The 18,022-nt window shown below is 39.8% G+C and overlaps 1 protein-coding gene across 1 annotated transcript in view; it reads right to left on the bottom strand.

Moving 5' to 3' along the window:
- PDE6C (phosphodiesterase 6C) overlaps window positions 1-18,022 on the bottom strand; it is a 54,966-nt gene that overhangs the window by 5,307 nt on the left and 31,637 nt on the right. Inside the window, exons 13-18 of the mRNA XM_040254543.1 lie at window positions 17,897-18,004; window positions 17,065-17,174; window positions 14,998-15,085; window positions 2,893-2,993; window positions 1,106-1,213; window positions 958-1,021 (exon numbers count right to left, since the gene is read on the bottom strand). Coding sequence (XP_040110477.1) covers window positions 958-1,021; window positions 1,106-1,213; window positions 2,893-2,993; window positions 14,998-15,085; window positions 17,065-17,174; window positions 17,897-18,004 — 579 coding nt within the window. The remainder of the gene's footprint in view (window positions 1-957; window positions 1,022-1,105; window positions 1,214-2,892; window positions 2,994-14,997; window positions 15,086-17,064; window positions 17,175-17,896; window positions 18,005-18,022) is intronic.

Raw genomic sequence — 18,022 nt, 5'->3', positions numbered from 1 at the left:
ACAGTTGAACCCAGGGAATTCTGGCCTCTTCTGCTTAGGATTGTCCCTATGAGTTAACTGAGGGAGAATTCTTTCTACGAATTAACTGAAAAGTGAAAGTGAAGTCACTCAGTCGTGTCCGACTCTCTGTGACCCCATGGACTGTAGCCTACCAGGCTCCTCTGTCCATGGGATTCTCCAGGCAATAGGATTGGAGTTGATTGCCATTTCCTTCTCCAGGGGATCTTCCTGACCCAGGGATCGAAGCTGGGTCTCCTGCATTGTAGACAGGCGCTTTAATAACTGAGGGAGAATTCTTTCATCAATTAGCAGGAAACCAAGTGGTAAGCAGTGGCTCCCACTTATTCCCCAAACTCCCCAAGGGTGGGGAAGACCTTCCTTAGAAGACGCCCTTAAACTGAATCTGCAGATAGCACCGTCTCATGACTGACAGCGCACCTAGAGGAGACCAGGAGCAAAACCACCCTTGAGGGATGAAGGCACTAATGATTCATCCTTGCCGCCTCACGCTTTATCTTCTCTACTAGAAACCCAGACACTCCATGAACAATTTTATGTAAACTTCTTACAGCCTGTCCAGTGATAACAGGAATTCCTTCCAGAAAGCATTTTCTTTTTAAGGTTCCTTCTGTTTCCCTTGTCCTGGGCGTGACCAAATGACCTGCTGACATTTGTGAGCTCTTGAAAGCTGTTTGCTTTTCTTCTCTTAACAGAAACCCAACAGGGAACATTGTACTTTTGTCTTAACTTCTTAACTTCCTTTTTTCTTCTTTGTAAATTATAAACGGATGGTTTCAGAGGACAGGTCCAGGGTAATGAAAGTAATTCCTTATAAAATATATATTCATATAGTTGGTGGTTATAATTAAATTCTGAGGTTGCCAGATACCTTCACATACACTATCTCACGGCGCCTAGGCAGAGCCGAGGGCCTGACAGAAAATGGGAACCACTCACCTGACTTTGTACCTCCCAGGGCTTGGTTATAGCTGACAGATCGCACGCAGTCATCATCATCGCCCTGTGAAAGAAAACAAAACATGTTAAAATAGAAATATAAAACAAGTTATTTTTGCCAAAAGCAAAATAAAATTTGACTTCTCACATGATGATCTCTTTTTTGGTTGGATCGATGGTCACATATTTGACGGCCTCTTCTTCAGTTTCCATTTTTTCACAGGCATCAACAATTTTTTGAAACATGGTTCTCTTCCTAAAAAAGAGACAACTGTGTGACAATTTTAGCATATAGGAGCAGAGGTTTAAAGTGTCTTTAATATGTCCTTTCAGGTTTCACGTTCCCACTCTGCATCAGTCGTCCACATTGTGGACCTAGGGAGGCGAACAGGGAATGGCTGTGTAACCTTGATACAGAAAGAGTTTAAGACAGAAATATCACGTCAGAACGGAAAAAAAAATTGGTAAATTTAAATACATTAAAACTAAGAGCTACAAGTGACAAAAAGAGATCATAACAAAGGCCACAGGTTGTGATGAGATATTGTATAAAACTAACCAAATATTAGAACCTAAAATATATGAAAATGTACAAAATTGTAAGTGTGAATAATAATATTCTGTCCCACACTCAAATTAACATTTAAATATGCCCAGATCAAGAAGAGTCCAGATACGGAATAATAGGAACTCTTGTAACACTGCTGGTAGGAGTTTAAATTGGCATACCTACTAAGGAGTGCAGGAATTTTGCCATGTGGTATAAAATTGAAGATATGCAAACCCTACAGCAATCCCATTTCTAGATATGTACTTTACAGAAACTCATATACACAAAGATACACAGTGTAGGCAGTGATGAAGAATTGGAAATAATCTAAATGTCCATGCATAGAAGAATGGCTAAATTAATTATGATAAAATCACACAGTTGAATATACATCTAAAAAGAATGACCTGGATCTCAATTTACCACCAAGCTAAATCTTCAAAATGTTGTGTGAAAACAAGTTGCAGAAAGGTATATACAATATGATACCATTTATAGAAAAATTTTAAACAGTAATGCCATAGAAAACATGAATGGGAAGGATGAATACATAGCAATACCAAGACAGTGGTATCTGTGAAGGAGAAGTGGGGTGGGGGTGTGGCGTTCATGATAGAGTGAGTACAGAGTGCCTCAATTGTACCACTTTCCTTGAAGAGAGATCTAAGACAAAATCTTAGCATTTGTTGAATCTGGACTATAGCTATTTGGATATCACATCTATTTCTAAGTATCTGCTTTCATGTTTGAACTATTTAATAATTGAATTTTTAATGAAGGATTGGAGAGGCACAATTTAATACTGCCCAAGTTGTTAACTATTTAGACCCTGTAACTAGTTCACTTTGTCCTAATGCATTTTACTTTATAGTTCACCAACAAGAAAATGTGCAGAAGCTTGGAGTATCTGGTCTTGGTAATCATCATTATTATTATAAATAGGCTAATGCCTCTGCTGTATGTAACTCAGAAAATTTTTTAGTTTGTTAATGTGCATCAGTATCACTAAGATTTTTCAGCTCTCAGACACTGGCAGGATCAAATGTCTGAGCCTGCAACTCTAAATACCAGACTGCAAACTGTGATGAATTCCCCAGGTCAAAAGGCACTGTGTAAGGCTTTATAGTGTCACTGTTCTGGCAGTCTATCTACTTTGATGCATATTCTTCAATTGAAATTTCTTCAGATAACTAATACTAGGGGCTTAGCTTTTAAAATATGTTTCCAGATGTCCAGTAAATCCTCCATCAGGCATCTTAAGGGTATTTATTGGTAATCCAAAAAGAAAATGAAGAAATGTGTCTCTAAATAAATGTCTTTTAACTTTAAGGCAGTGGACCGTGGAAGGCAGAGCCGCACAGAGTATAAGGGAGTTCTGTACTTACTTGAAATATAGAGCCAGGTCAGTTGCTATTATTGCAACTTCAAACAAATGAATAACTGTTTCATACTGGCGTTTATTTAGGTTCTGGAAGATGTTTAAACTCTGTAAGATGAAAATTCAAAATAAAGTGCCATCATTAATTTGCCTTTGATTCAACAAACAAACCACCCTGTGATGCTTAATAAGAGCATCTTACTATAGAAAGAAGATAAACTAAGTCTTACTTTTCTTGCTTTCAGTTTTCTCTCTTGGATTAATTTGCCTCTTTACTTATACTTTGAGTAACATAATTTAAACTCTTAAAAGAGATTATTATTAGCAAATATTCATGTAATCAGTATATAAGTTTTCTTCCAGGACCATTTCAATAAAAACAATAGATTTGAATTTTTCTGTAGTAATTGAGAAACTTTAATAAAGAATATCTGGTATTTGTCCAGTTGTTAGACATGTTGAATTATTTACCAGATAATTTCAGAGTGATTCTAGAAACTATTGGAGAGCTTTCAGAAGCTGCAGATTACAATAGTCCTCACACATAGAAAAAAGTAAATCTTCCAAGTTGTTTTTAAAATGAAGTCTTGCAATTCTATTTTACAATGACTTATTTCTACCTTTCTTCAAAGAGTTTCCCACTAATAGTCTCCTCATACATGGATCACCCTCAATTTTTACTGTTCCAGAAAACAAGAGTGTAAATCTGGGAGTGGTTTTTAAAAGATAAGATACTCCAAAAAGAACATTTTTAGGAATATAGGCCAAAGACAGATGTGCAGTGATAAATGAAGTCAACAGTTAAATACAGAAAAATCCCACTGGAAAGGGGGAAATGTCTATTCACCTATGTAGAGACAGAGGCAGCATAATGTAGAAAAGAACACTGGACCAAGCACCAAATAACAGCAGACACCGAGTGCTTCCCACTCCCCAGTACTGTTCTAAGTGCTCTATGGAAACTTAGTCACACAGCAAACCACAGCATAGAGAGGTTAGGAAACTTGCTCAAGGTTGAACAGCCAGCACCCAGTAGAGCCAGTATAGCAGGGCACTACACTGACTCAGTAAGGAGCCCAGGCTCAGTTCCCAGCTTCCCCACGTGGTGGTTGTAGCGTCCTGGACACCTCACTTAACATCTGTAAGTATTTGTTTTCTCAAATAGGGATAATAACAGCTGCCCTGCTAACTGCCTGGCACTCAACCTGTGATCAGTAAATATCTGTGGAATGTTGATGCAGATGAGATAACTGGGAATGCATTTAAGAACAGTAAATTGCTACAGAATTTAATTATTGCTATATCATTATTACTGGTAAGTTCTGAGGTTATCCCCAGTTTAAAATAGAATTGCAAAACCCAAGATCAAATATAGCTGTCATTCCAGGAGACTGAAATACTAGAAAGCAAGAAATGGCTTAGAATTATGTGTGCATAATACAGCCTCCACTTAGGTCAGCTTTTTATAACTTCGAAGTCAAGAAAAATGGTATTTTACACAGCAGTAATAATGAGTTCATAATAGCAACTATAGCTAGACTTTTTAAATTGATAGAATACATGGCAATTGAATACTCCAAACTACAACAAACAAAAGAAAACTTGTCTAGATCAAAATCCATGACTTGCTTGAAAGGGATTCCTCAGCAGCACCTTGGGCGTAATCTCTGCTCCAAATCTTCTGGATATAGGTTATCTTTAACTGGTCTGGACTGACCAGAAAGAGGGCAGAGTAAGTGGACCGTTTGGCATTTTAATCCCACTTAACCTTCCCTGATTTGGGTACACTGGTGACCTGCCTTTGGATTGGTGGTGACCCTGTGGCATATTTACATCAGTGAGTCATTGCCCTTTGTTCACGGATACACGTTATATGTTTCCCAGAGTAATGTGTAGTATGTAATTCCAACACATACTTGGTAGCTCCAGTAACACTTCAAGTCATTCTTGACTGCTGTACTAAGGAGCAAGAGGGGGATCATGTGTGGAGATGCCCTAAGCTTTTACACAAATTATTAGTAACACACTTTTAATCACTTTATATGTCATTTTAATCCCTATTATATACTGAAAAAAATCTGCTAAAATAGTGGATCTCAGGTCTTCTCATCACACACAAAAAGGTAGTATGTTAATTCACTTGACTATAGTAATGATTTTACTATATATCCACACATCAAAACATCATGTTGTACTCATTAAACATAATTTTTTTTAACTAAAAAAGTCAGAAAAAAGCCAAAACATTATAGAATGGGGAGTTGAAGATTAAACATATATACATGCATGCAGTTGTTTATAAGTAAGCAAAGGCAGAGCCAGTAATCTTTTAATTGGAGCAAGAGGTCTTAGAATGTAGACAGGGCACGGAAGAAGGAAGGATGTCCTTCAAAAATCCAGTCTGACACACAGAACAATGGGGAAATTGTTCTGACATACATTTGCACTGACTTCTATTGCTTAGTCATCTGTGCCAAAGAGAATGCTTTGGGTAAAAGGAGTGAAGGCAGGAAGGTCGGCAGCAATGATCAGATCCTAACACAGACCCTGTAGCCTCACAGGCTTGCTTAACATGAGCCTCCTCAAAAGCCCAAATCGGCTTCTGGAAAGCCCAAATTAAAGAGGTGAGTTCTCTAGACCAAAGAAATAGAATTGGTGAGACAAGAGTTTGAATAAATAGAAAGCTGAGGCTGTCCTCAGTGCATTCCTGCCCTGCCCTCACAGCAGATGGCAAGTTCCACTAAGGAATGAATAGTTTTCAGAGGAAAACAAGTGTAAAACCTCTGCATAAAGACCACAAGAACACAAAATAACCTATGGATTGAGTGTAATTCCAACCAAAATACCAAGCTTGTGGATGTGTGTATGTAAATTGACAAACTTTTAAAATTTATATGAAAATGCAAAGGTTTAATAAAAGCCAAAGGAATCTTCAAATAGAACAAAACTGGAGAATTTATACTGGAAGGAAGAGTGTTATAAAGCTATAGTAACTAAGATGACATGTTGACAAAAGAGACACAAACTGACTAATAGAATAGGGGATGCAGAACCAGTCCATTATAATCAGTTACCTGGTCTAGGACAAAGGTATCACTGAAATGAAGCGGGTCAATAAATGGTGCTGAGTCAACTAGATTTTCACATGGACAGAAAAAGTATCTTGATCTCTACATCAAACCATATATAAAGATAAGCTGTAAAATGATTGTGGATCTAAGTGAGAAAGGTAGAACAATAAAATACCTTCATTACCTTGAATAGGCAAAAGACAATACAACTAAAGAATTAATCTTTAAAAAGTTGATCAAAGGGACTACATTAAAATTAAGAACTTATTTTCACCCAAATCCAACATTAAGAGAATAAAAAGGCAATTCACAGGGAGAAACTATTTGTGATACATATTTCTGATGAAAGATACATAAACCAGAATAAAGAATTCCTACAAATCAAGTTGAGAACAAAGGTAGTCCCAAAACAATTTCAAAAGGTTAATATAAAAAATTGTAGTTTATATGCGTTAATCAATGCTATTTAATTTGACACAAATTAGTGCATCCCCCAAGTGACTAAGATGAGAAAGATGGAAAGTGCTAAGAGTTGGAGACGATGGAGAGCCACTGGAACTGTTGGTAAGAATGTGTATTAATACAACTATTTTGGAAAACTGCTTGTCAGCATCCACTGAGGTTGAACATATGCTCACCCTATGGCCAAGCAATTCTATTTCCAGGTACATACCAAACAGAGTGTCACAAAAAGACATGTATTAGAGAGTCACAGCACACCACATGTAACAACTCTGAATCAGAAGTCACATAAAGGTCTTACAGTAGTTGACTGAATATGTAAATACAGTGCATGACTGCACACACACACACCAAACTAAGAAAAATGACTGGAAGAAAGGAACACAAAAGACAAATGAAAAATACATCAAAAGAAATACCCAATGGAACATGAAAAATTCACACTAATATCTATAGTTTCAAAACCACAAGAACTCGAAGATTGTAAGACAACAGTAAAATTAATAAACTAGCAAAACTAGTAGTAGAATGAGGAAAATGGAATTGAATATAAAAGCAATATAATCCACAGTAAAGCTACTTAAATAGAATAAGCAAGGGACATAGTCCACAGTCTTGAGGAAATTAAAGCAAAAAAGAAAAAGAATAAATTATTTAAAAATATAAAGAACATAAATGGCAAGGAGATTCAACATATACATAATTGATATTCCCAATGTATTAGAAAAATGTTTAAAGATACAATGAAAAAAAAGCTTCCCTGAAATTAAAAAAAAAAAAAAGACAACAGATTCTATAGATATGTGGACAGGGAGGCCTGGCGTGCTGCAATTCATGGGGTCGCAAAGAGTCGGACACGACTGAGCGACTGAACTGAACTGAACCTGTATCAAGGGAAAAATAGATGCAGAATCACCCAGACATTCAAAGTTACTAAAATATGAAGAATTAAGAATTATATGAACATCTATTCAGAAAAACAAAGTCACCTAACACGGGAGAAAATCAAATCAGCCATTTATACCTCGTTAACACCAAAAAACAGAGGCAATGTCCTCCAGTTTCTGAGAAGAAAGTAATGACCCAACAACCTTTATATTCTGCCAAACTGACTTTCAAAAATGTAACAAACAGATTTTCATAGGTGTGTACTTAGCTTCAGTTCAGTTCAGTCGCTCAGTCGTGTCCGACTCTTTGTGACCCCATGAATCACAGCACACCAGGCCTCCCTGTCCATCACCATCTCCCAGAGTTCACTCAAACTCATGTCCATTGAGTCAGTGATGCCATCCAGCCATCTCATCCTCTGTCGTCCCCTTCTCCTCCTGTCCCCAGTCCCTCCCAGCATCAGAGTCTTTTCCAATGAGTCAACTCTTCGCATGAGGTGGCCAAAGTACTGGAGTTTCAGCTTTAGCATCATTCCTTCCAAAGAACACCCAGGGCTGATCTCTAGAATGGACTGTTGGATCTCCTTGCAGTCCAAGGGACTCTCAAGAGTCTTCTCCAACACCACAGTTCAAACGCATCAATTCTTTGGCACTCAGCCTTCTTCACAGTCCAACTCTCACATCCATACGTGACCACAGGAAAAACCATAGCCTTGACTAGACGGACCTTTGTTGGCAAAGTAATGTCTCTGCTTTTCAATATGCTGTCTAGGTTGGTCATAATTTTTCTTCCAAGGAGTAAGCGTCATTTAATTTCATGGCTGTAATCACCATCTGCAGTGATTTTGGAGCCCCCAAAAATAAAGTCTGACACTCTTTCCACTGTTTCCCCATCTATTTTCCCATGAAGTGATGGAACCAGATGTCATGATCTTAGTTTTCTGAATGTTGAGCTTTAAGCCAACTTTTTCACTCTCCTCTTTCACTTTCATCAAAAGGCTTTTTAGTTCCTCTTCACTTTCTGCCATAAGGGTGGTGTCGTCTGCATATCTGAGGTTATTGATATTTCTCCTGGCAATCTTGATTCTAGCTTGTGCTTCCTCCATCCCAGGGTTTCTCATGATATGCTCTGCATATAAGTTAAATAAGCAGGGTGACAACATACAGCCTTGACGTACTCCTTTCCCTATTTGGAACCAGAGAAGCAAGCCTTCCTCAGTGATCAATGCAAAGAAATAGAGGAAAAGAACAGAATGGGAAAGACTAGAGATCTCTTCAAGAAAATTACAGATACCAAGGGAACATTTCATGCAAAGATGGGCTCGATAAAGGACAGAAATGGTATGGACCTAACAGAAGCAGAAGATATTAAGAAGAGGTGTCAAGAATATATAGAAGAACTGTACAAAAAAGATCTTCACGACCAAGATAATCACGATGGTGTGATCACTCACCTAGAGCCAGACATCCTGGAATGTGAAGTCAAGTGGGCCTTAGAAAGCATCACTACGAACAAAGCTAGTGGAGGTGATGGAATCCCAGTTGAGCTATTTCAAATCCTGAAAGATGATGCTATGAAAGTGCTGCACTCAATATGCCAGCAAATTTGGAAAACTCAGCAGTGGCCACAGGACTGGAAAAGGTCAGTTTTCATTCCAATCCCAAAGAAAGGCAATGCCAAAGAATGCTCAAACTACCACACAATTGCACTCACCTCACATGCTAGTAAAGTAATGCTCAAAATTCTCCAAGCCAGGCTTCAGCAATACGTGAACTGTGAAATTCCAGATGTTCAAGCTGGTTTTAGAAAAGGCAGAGGAACCAGAGATCATATTGCCAACATCCTCTGGATCATGGAAAAAGCAAGAGAGTTACAGAAAAATCTATTTCTGCTTTATTGACTATGCCAAAGCCTTTGACTGTGTGGATCACAATCAACTGTGGAAAATTCTGAAAGAGATGGGAATACCAGACCGCCTGACCTGCCTCTTGAGAAACCTATATGCAGGTCAGGAAAAAACAGTTAGAACTGGACATGGAACAACAGACTGGTTCCAAATAGGAAAAGGAGTACGTCAAGGCTGTATATTGTCACCCTGCTTATTTAACTTATATGCAGAGTACTTAGCTTAGAGACTGAAAAACTACCAGATGACAAAAATCTAGCTAATTAAGGTATGAGTCAAAATAAAATACACAGGAATGAACAAGCCATGATAAAAAGTCTGAGGCTAAGTATAGGCCCATACAAAAGTAGAAGTAGGAATAAACAACTGTGCCTCTTTGGTCTCAACCATAGAAGAGAGATGACGAAGGGAACACTGTCATTTGGAAGTAAGACTGTGTGGTTTCAAGGCCTCCGACCTCCAGAAGCCGACCTATGACCATTGTGGCAACACCGCCAGGCAGAAGAGGAAATGTGACTGGAGTTGCCAAGGCTACAGATGGAACACACCGAGGCCAGGTGAGTGAGGCACCTACAAAGAGTATCCTGAAGATTCAGGCGTGGATTCTGGGAGAACACCTAACCCAAGAGAGCCACTGGGGCAGCATCCAGTTCATCTTAGGGATTTCGACCATTAGGCATGCAATAAATGCTCTGGTTTAAAAAAAATAGACACTTAAGGAAATTATAAATTAATTTCATAAATCATGATAACAGTAAAAAAAATACTGATAATAAATAGCTTACAAAACAGAAGTAGAGATGTGGGAAGCAGTGTAAGTATTCGAATTGTTTCATGTTTTATAGCAGGGAGTTCAGAGATGGTGAAAAGGTAACACATAACCAGTGTTATTGATTTTAGTGTTCTCTAAGAACTAATATTTCTTGTGATTAAGGACATAGTTCTCTGAAGTTCTGTAATTCCTTCCCTTAAAAAATGTTTCTTCCATTAAACTGAAATAAAATTAAAATCTTCATTTAAGATAAATGCAAGACCACTCAGCAATGAAAAAGTAATGAATCACTGCTGGCTCATTCACTCAAAATGTACAAATCACAAAATTATTGTTCTGAATGAAAGTCATCGCCACAAAAGAGTAATTACTGGATGACTGCATTTATATAAAAATCTAGAAGATTCAAACGAATCTGTTGTGACTACAAACATTTCATTGCTTGCTTTGGGCTGGGACGGGAGAGAGGCATAGACTACCAGGGGACTACTAGCATAGACTACTATAGAAGTGAAGTGTTCTGTATCCAACGATAGACTCCCAGAACAGTCTCCCTTGTCATCCCGAAGGAGACGACTGAAGTGTTCTGTATCCTGAGTGTGGTGGGGTAAAACCTATCCAAGTGTAGGGACAGAATTCATAGAATTTGTATGAATAACACATTAAAAGGATGCTGCTTATTGTACAAACATTACACTTCAATAAACTCAATTAAATAGATAACTCTAACAACAACAACAAAAAATAGTTCGGATATGAGATCCCCTGTTTCTAACATTGTTTCTAACCATCCTGCCTATATATAGTCACAATGGGCTACCATGAAGTTCGTTAAATGTTAATGAAATGTCTTATTTCTGAGTGGTAGGATTTAAAGCAATTTTTAAATAGTTATCTTTAGAATGTTTCCTATTGCTTGAATTTTCATAGCAGGCATATGCATGTAATTTTTACAACCACTACTGTCACTAATTTAAGATATCTATGGATGAGTCTATAATATTCCATCTGTGCTTCCAGGGAATTGTGCTGGAAACGTGATGGAGAGACAGGTGCACAGAACGAGAGAGGAGGCCTCCATCCCGGCCAGCCCCACTCCAGCTGGGCCCCCACCTGTTCAGCAGGGCTCACCTGCCCACAGAGTCTAACGTGGCTCTCTACCATCAAGAGGCCGCTTTTGTTCTCTTACTGCTATGAAAATGGCACTACATATCTAAATTCGGTGTAGCACACCAAAATAGAAATGGCTCCAAATCATCCTGATGAGGATTCTCAGGGAGGTGAGTTCTAGTCTTCAATGTGGTACATGTTACACCCAAAAGGAAAGACTGCAACATGTCTGTGGCTGGCTGGTGATCAGACACAAGATACTTAATTTCTTCTTCATTCCTTCTTTGTATAACATGAAGTCAGTATGAAAAAGCATAAAGTTATAAATTTTATGAAGACGTGTTCTGAATGATAAAAGTATTCTGTTATTTATGCTAAATAATACATTTTGTCATTCTGACAGTACATTGTAGTATTAAAGTTTATATTCTGAGAAATTTGGCTAACAAGGGCTTTAACCCCTATTCATTAGGTTAAAGGGTGGATTTCTGACTAGTTTAGAATACAGACAGTTCTGTCCTCAAAGCAGGGAATCCAACTCTACTGGGACATAAAGCCTGATAATATACAAAACACAATCAGTAATGCCTACAAAATGGCAAAATTGCTAGATAAGGATTTGCCTTATGTAAAAAAATTAAAGTTTTAAATATAAGTATTTCCTCTATACAATAAATAAAGAACTGTACTGTCTTCCAAAAATGTGAAAAGAACATCTGATGTTAAAATTTCATTTTTTCAGCATTCAGTTTGCCTGCTCATAAAAAGCTCTGTGATCGCATTTATTGCCTAGTGACTCTATTTACAACCCTTTAAAGTCTGCAATTAGCAGGTCAAATAGCAATGTAGATAGGTCCTTGCCAAGGTGGCATGGATTACTAGGATGCGATATTCCTTTTTAAAAAGAGTAAGCCTTTATCTAGCCATGAAAACCAGTTCATACTGCAGAGTATAAAACATTTAAAAATTAAGATGGGAAACAACAACTCTATTTTAAACTCTCAAATCCCAGAAAGTAAAAACATATGAGCTACTAGGAGCCCTTTCATAGTTAAGCATTTAAACATTTGGCTATAAAGGTTTTAGAATATATTTTGCATTAGTAGGTAAATGTAAAATTAAATAAATTATTTTTGATACTACCTGCCTGTGGTATATGTAATCAGCTGGATATATGGAAGATCCTTACTCAAAAATGTAAGACCATCCCAACCAGTAAGGCAAGACCCTTAACAAACTGGGTGGATAACAAGTTACTATCATATTCGTGAACTACTTTCAATTCTATTTTTTCCAACTCTCATAGAACAGATATCTTCATTCTTTTTATGATACTACCACAGGAACAGGTCCTAGCTACACACAAGAGTGATGAAAACTCTTATTAAAAATGCAGATTCCTAGGTCCAATCCCCAGGGAGCCTGGTAAGTAGGAGATGATGCCCAGGATGTGTTTTTAACCGCCTGCCCCCTTCTGCCCTGTGAAATCGATAATTCAGAGCAGTTGGTCTCTGTCCCCCTGTCTGGATGCTGCATCAATCACAGGCTATTAAAAATATTTAAATCATATGTCTGTTTCCTTTTTCCACTTTTCTGCCTAATTGCCCTTACAAATTTTTCCCACTTGGCTTTTGATTACCTAGAAGAATGTAATATTATCTCGAAACTTGGACGTATTTCCTTGTACCCCTTCCCCTGAGCCTTTAATAAGCGATTATTATCAAAAGTGAAAAAAGCTCCACTCTCCCGAGGGCTTATTTATCCTAATGAGTTTGTGTGATTCTAGACAATTTCTCTGTGCAGACAGAAGAATGTTCCCTTCTATCTAACAATGATTCATTCTGGGTTAGAATCTTCTCAGATTTGTTCTCAAGCATAACTAGATTATATTCAAAACTTTTCCAACAAGCCTATATACTCTTTAAATAAAATCGATAAAAAGAAGAATCTTTTTATCGAAAGTTAGTAGTACATGATATTGTATAAATCACAATGAATTCAGGACCAAGCTTAACCCACTTCCCGTGAAAAGTTCCCTGATCCCACCCCTCTTTTCCCCTATGCCCCACCCACTCCTGAATGGGACATCTCCCTCATTCACTCGGTGCCTCTGATAGCAGCTGTCTGATCTTATAGCCTGATTTTCATGCCTACCCCCAAACTACCAACACCTGACTGTCTCAAAGATACAGACAATGCCTTAACAGTACATGCCCTATGAATAAGAACAGCAGTGGCTGTGTAGCCTCCTCTTTTTCAGTTCAGTTCAGTCGCTCAGTAGTGTCTGACTCTTTGCGACCCCATGAATCGCAGCACGCCAGGCCTCCCTGTCCATCAACTCCCAGAGTTCACTCAAACTCACATCCGTCGAGTCGGTGATGCCATCCAGCCATCTCATCCTCGGTCATCCCCTTCTCCTCCTGCCCCCAATCCCTCCCAGCATCAGAGTCTTTTCCAATGAGTCAACTCTTCGCATGAGGTGGCCAAAGTACTGGAGTTTCAGCTTTAGCATCATTCCTTCCAAAGAAATCCCAGGGCTGATCTCCTTCAGAATGGACTGTTGGATCTCCTTGCAGTCCAAGGGACTCTCAAGAGTCTTCTCCAACACCACAGTTCAAAAGCATCAATTCTTTGGCGCTCAGCCTTCTTCACAATCCAACTCTCACATCCATACATGACCACAGGAAAAACCATAGCCTTGACTAGCCGGACCTTAGTCGGCAAAGTAATATCTCTGCTTTTGAATATGCTGTCTAGGTTGGTCATAACTTTTCTTCCAAGGAATAAGTGTCTTTTAATTTCATGGCTGCAATCACCATCTGCAGTGATTTTGGAGCCCCCAAAAAGTAAAGTCTGACACTGTTTCCACTGTTTCCCCATCTATTTCCCATGAAGTGAAGGGACCAGATGCCATGATCTTCGTTTTCTGAATGTTGAGCTTTAAGCCAACTTCTGCACTCTCTTCTTTCACTTTCATCAAGAGGCTTTTTAGTTCCTCTTCACTTTCTGCCATAAGGGTGGTGTCATCTGCATATCTGAGGTTATTGATATTTCTCCCGGCAATCTTGATTCCAGCTTGTGCTTCTTCCAGTCCAGCGTTTCTCATGATGTACTCTGCATGTAAGTTAAATAAGCAGGGTGATAATATACAGCCTTGACGTACTCCTTTTCCTATTTGGAACCAGTCTGTTGTTCCATGTCCAGTTCTAACTGTTGCTTCCTGGCCTGCATACAGGTTTCTCAAGAGGCAGGTGCCAGGTGGTCTGGTATTCCCATCTCTTGAAGAATTTTCCACAGTTGATTGTGATCCACACAGTCAAAGGCTTTGGCATAGTCAATAAAGCAGAAATAGGTGTTTTTCTGGAACTCTCTTGCTTTTTCCATGATCCAGAGGATGTTGGCAATTTGATCTCTGGTTCCTCTGCCTTTTCTAAATCCAGCTTGAACATCTGGAATTTCATGGTTCACGTATTGCTGAAGCCTGGCTTGGAGAATTTTGAGCATTACTTCACTAGCGTGTGAGATGAGTACAATTGTGCAGTAGTTTGAGCATTCTTTGGCATTGCCTTTCTTTGGGATTAGAATGAAAACTGACCTTTTCCAGTCCTGTGTCTCCCCTTTTTACATTCATACATACCCAAGGTAAACTTTTTCTTCTTACTCTACAGACCCACAGAAATTCCGTGACTTTTCATAGCTCTTTCCTCCTCTGTCTCAGCTACTTCCAATTTGATTGTTCAAAAACTATCGCAATATAGTCATTTCTATCAATTGACTTCAATAAGGGTGTCTACACTGTCAGCCACCAGCATTCAGGATGATCCTCTTTCTAAGCATTTTCTGTGGGTTAGCACTTTGATCCAGAGCTTGTGAGCTGCCCTAGAGAGAGAGAGACCCACGTACCTCATCCTGCAGGAGCGTCTTACTGTACTCCAGGTGGTGCCTCTCCAAGATGGAAGAGCCGTGAAGCCTTGCTAGCGGAGATGTGGACCTAGGAGGAAAAGGGTCATTTTAGCTATTTAAAGATGACACATAAGATCACACAGTACAGAATCTTTGCAATCTGAGGATTTTTTCTTCATGTCTTCCCTCTCCCCTAATGACTGTGAAACAGTTGAAAGTAACATATTGGAAAAGAATTTTTAGATTTAGAACAGAAGAATATGCTCTTTAAAAACAAAATCTTTTTAAGAAAAACCCTAATTTGTTAAATGCATAAAATGATTTAATTGCTTGAACTACAAAGTTTCTCTCATGGAAAGAAAAGGAAGAAGGTCAGCTCGTCCATCGCTGATGGGACCCACACAGACTCCCAATACCAGGCCAAAGCAGAAGTCTGGGATGTGGTCTCATCTTTTCTGCAAACCCCGGAGATGCCACATCCCATTTGGCTACTCTCTTTTCATCTATGGCAAGTTAGATTTGACTGTTTGGGACTTGTTTCTTCATCAGTAAAAGAGGGGAACAATAGTACCTCCCAGGTGGGAGGGCTACAAGGATTCAAAAAGGCCATAGGTATCAAGTTCTCAGCTGGTCTCCCAGTACACAAGTGCTCAATAAGCATTCATTCCTTAGAAACTGAACTGGCTGAAGCAGTTAGGAGGGCGGAAGAGAGCTCAGACATTGTCAGGAAACCTGCATTCAGGAATGCGGAACAGCCAGCGCGGGCTGGAGCTCTTAGAGGAAGATGTGGCTTGCCGGAACCCAGACTGGGAATCCCCCTCTTCAGGGCAAAGCCTGATTGGTAGAGTTGGTGAAGGTGAAACTGCTACTGCTAAGTCACTTCAGTTGTGTCCGACTCTGTACGACCCCATAGACAGCAGCCCACCAGGCTCCCCCATCCCTGGGATTCTCCAGGCAAGAACACTGGAGTGGGTTGCCATTTCCTTCTCCAATGCATGAAAGTGAAAAGTGAAAGGGAAGTCGCTCAGTCGTGTCCAACTCTTCGTGACCCCATGGACTGCAGCCCACCAGGCTCCACCGTCCATGGGATTTTCCAGGCAAGAGTACTGGAGTGGGGTGCCATTGCCTTCTCCCTGAAGGTGAAAAGTCACTGCTTAATTCATTGAGTAAATGTCTTGAGGATCTACTATGTAATTTCATACATATAATTTCAGGTGATTCTCACAGCAGTCTTTGAGAGGTCAATATTGTACCCGTTTAACAGTTAAGAAACTGAATCTCAAACACATTAAGTGATTTATTCAAGATCACTCAACCAGGAAGTGTTTGGATCCCATAAACCCAGACTCCCAAGCTCATTCTCTCTAAAATGTCTCACTTCCTCTGGTACCTTGTGGGTAGTGGGTTATGTGTTGGAGATGAGGATGTAGTGCAGCCAAGGCAGGCAGAGCTTCTTAAATGTTACTGTCAAGGAGCTAGGTTGGCTATGGCTATGAATTTTGAAAGTGCCAATGACATAATAACAGTGATAATAATAATACCTGACAATTATTAACCTCCAAGCACCAACCATGAGCTGACTGCTTTGTATGCATAGCCTTATTTAAGCTTTACAATGACCTTAAGTGTTAGGTAGCATTACTACAGTTATTATTTTCCCAGTGAGGAACTCAAAGCTTAGAAAGTTTAAATAATTTGTGAACCGAGTGAATACAAATCTGTCCGAGCTGAGAGCCTGCACTTCTTTTCTTAGGCAAGAGGGGAAGGTGGTGATGATGTTAAGATGCAAGGTCAGCCGGTGGAGGCAGCAGGATGAGGGACATGAGAGGTAGTGAGCCCAGGAAGAAATGTTCTCTAGCTTGAGTTGAGGGTGTCACCCAAGGGTGTACAACTGTAAGTCGAAGATCAATGCACCTAAAGGTATGGATTCAATACTTTGATGAAACAAAGTTGAGAAAAGAGCGAAGGCATTTACAAAGAAGGCAGGGGCACCCGAACTATCGACGCGGCAGCATGACCGTCGCCGCGGCAGCATGACCGTCGCCGCGGCAGCATACGTTCACTCACTTCATCTGATACAAGTTATTGGTGCCTCTGTGGTCAATGTCGTGGCAGAAGGCAGCAGCAAGCATAGCAAAGGCTTCAAGGTCTGTGTAGTATTTCTTCAGCCGTCCTGTCTAAAAGGAAATAGACACATATATCCACTTACATTAATACATTATCCAGCATGTGCAGTGAGGCCTGTCTCTGATGGAGAAGGCGTCTTCTGTGTTTTTAGAGCAAGCTTGCTTGCTTTCTTTCTTTCTTTTTTGGTCACACCACGTGGCATGTGGGATCTTAGTGCCCTGATCAGGGATCAAACTTTGACCCTTTGCATTGGAAGCATGGAGTCTTTACCACTGAACCACCAGGGAAGTCCCAAACTGGTTTCATTTCTTGTAGCTCATTCTGGGCAGTTACAAACCTAGCAGGTAACTGAATTTTTTCCTTTAAAGACATAAGTACGTGAGTATCAGAGTTATTGTCCAGTCAAGCACCCAGGGATACCCACATGCCCTGGCATCATCTCCAGAGGATTTGGGGATTTATGGGATTGTATCCGTGAATTCCAAAATTATCTCAAAAGAGATAGCCTGTATCTATTCTCACCACGTTCAGGAGGAGGCACACAGGTTTTCACCAACTGCTGTGCTCCATACCTACGGCTTCCCTGGTGGCGCAGAGGTTAAAGCGACTGCCTGCAATGCAGGAGACCTGGGTTCGATCCCTGTGTCGGGAAGATGCCCTGGAGAAGGAAATGGCAACCCACTCCAGTATTCTTGCCTGGAGAATCCCATGGACAGAGGAGCCTGGTGGGCTACAGTCCATGGGGTCGAAAAGAGTCGGACATGATACCTACCATCAGCAAAGTGAACATGGTCTGCCCCACATTAAAACCGTGTCGCCAGTTGTGGTACGTGACGGCCCGGTACCCCTTCCTCACCGTGTACATCCATCTGGTGAGAACCTGCCGCCAAAGAAGACA

Source organism: Oryx dammah, unplaced genomic scaffold (genome assembly GCF_014754425.2).
Source record: "Oryx dammah isolate SB20612 unplaced genomic scaffold, SCBI_Odam_1.1 HiC_scaffold_14, whole genome shotgun sequence".
In the NCBI taxonomy this organism is placed as follows: domain Eukaryota; kingdom Metazoa; phylum Chordata; class Mammalia; order Artiodactyla; family Bovidae; genus Oryx; species Oryx dammah.
This window is presented reverse-complemented; position numbering and strand designations above follow the sequence as displayed.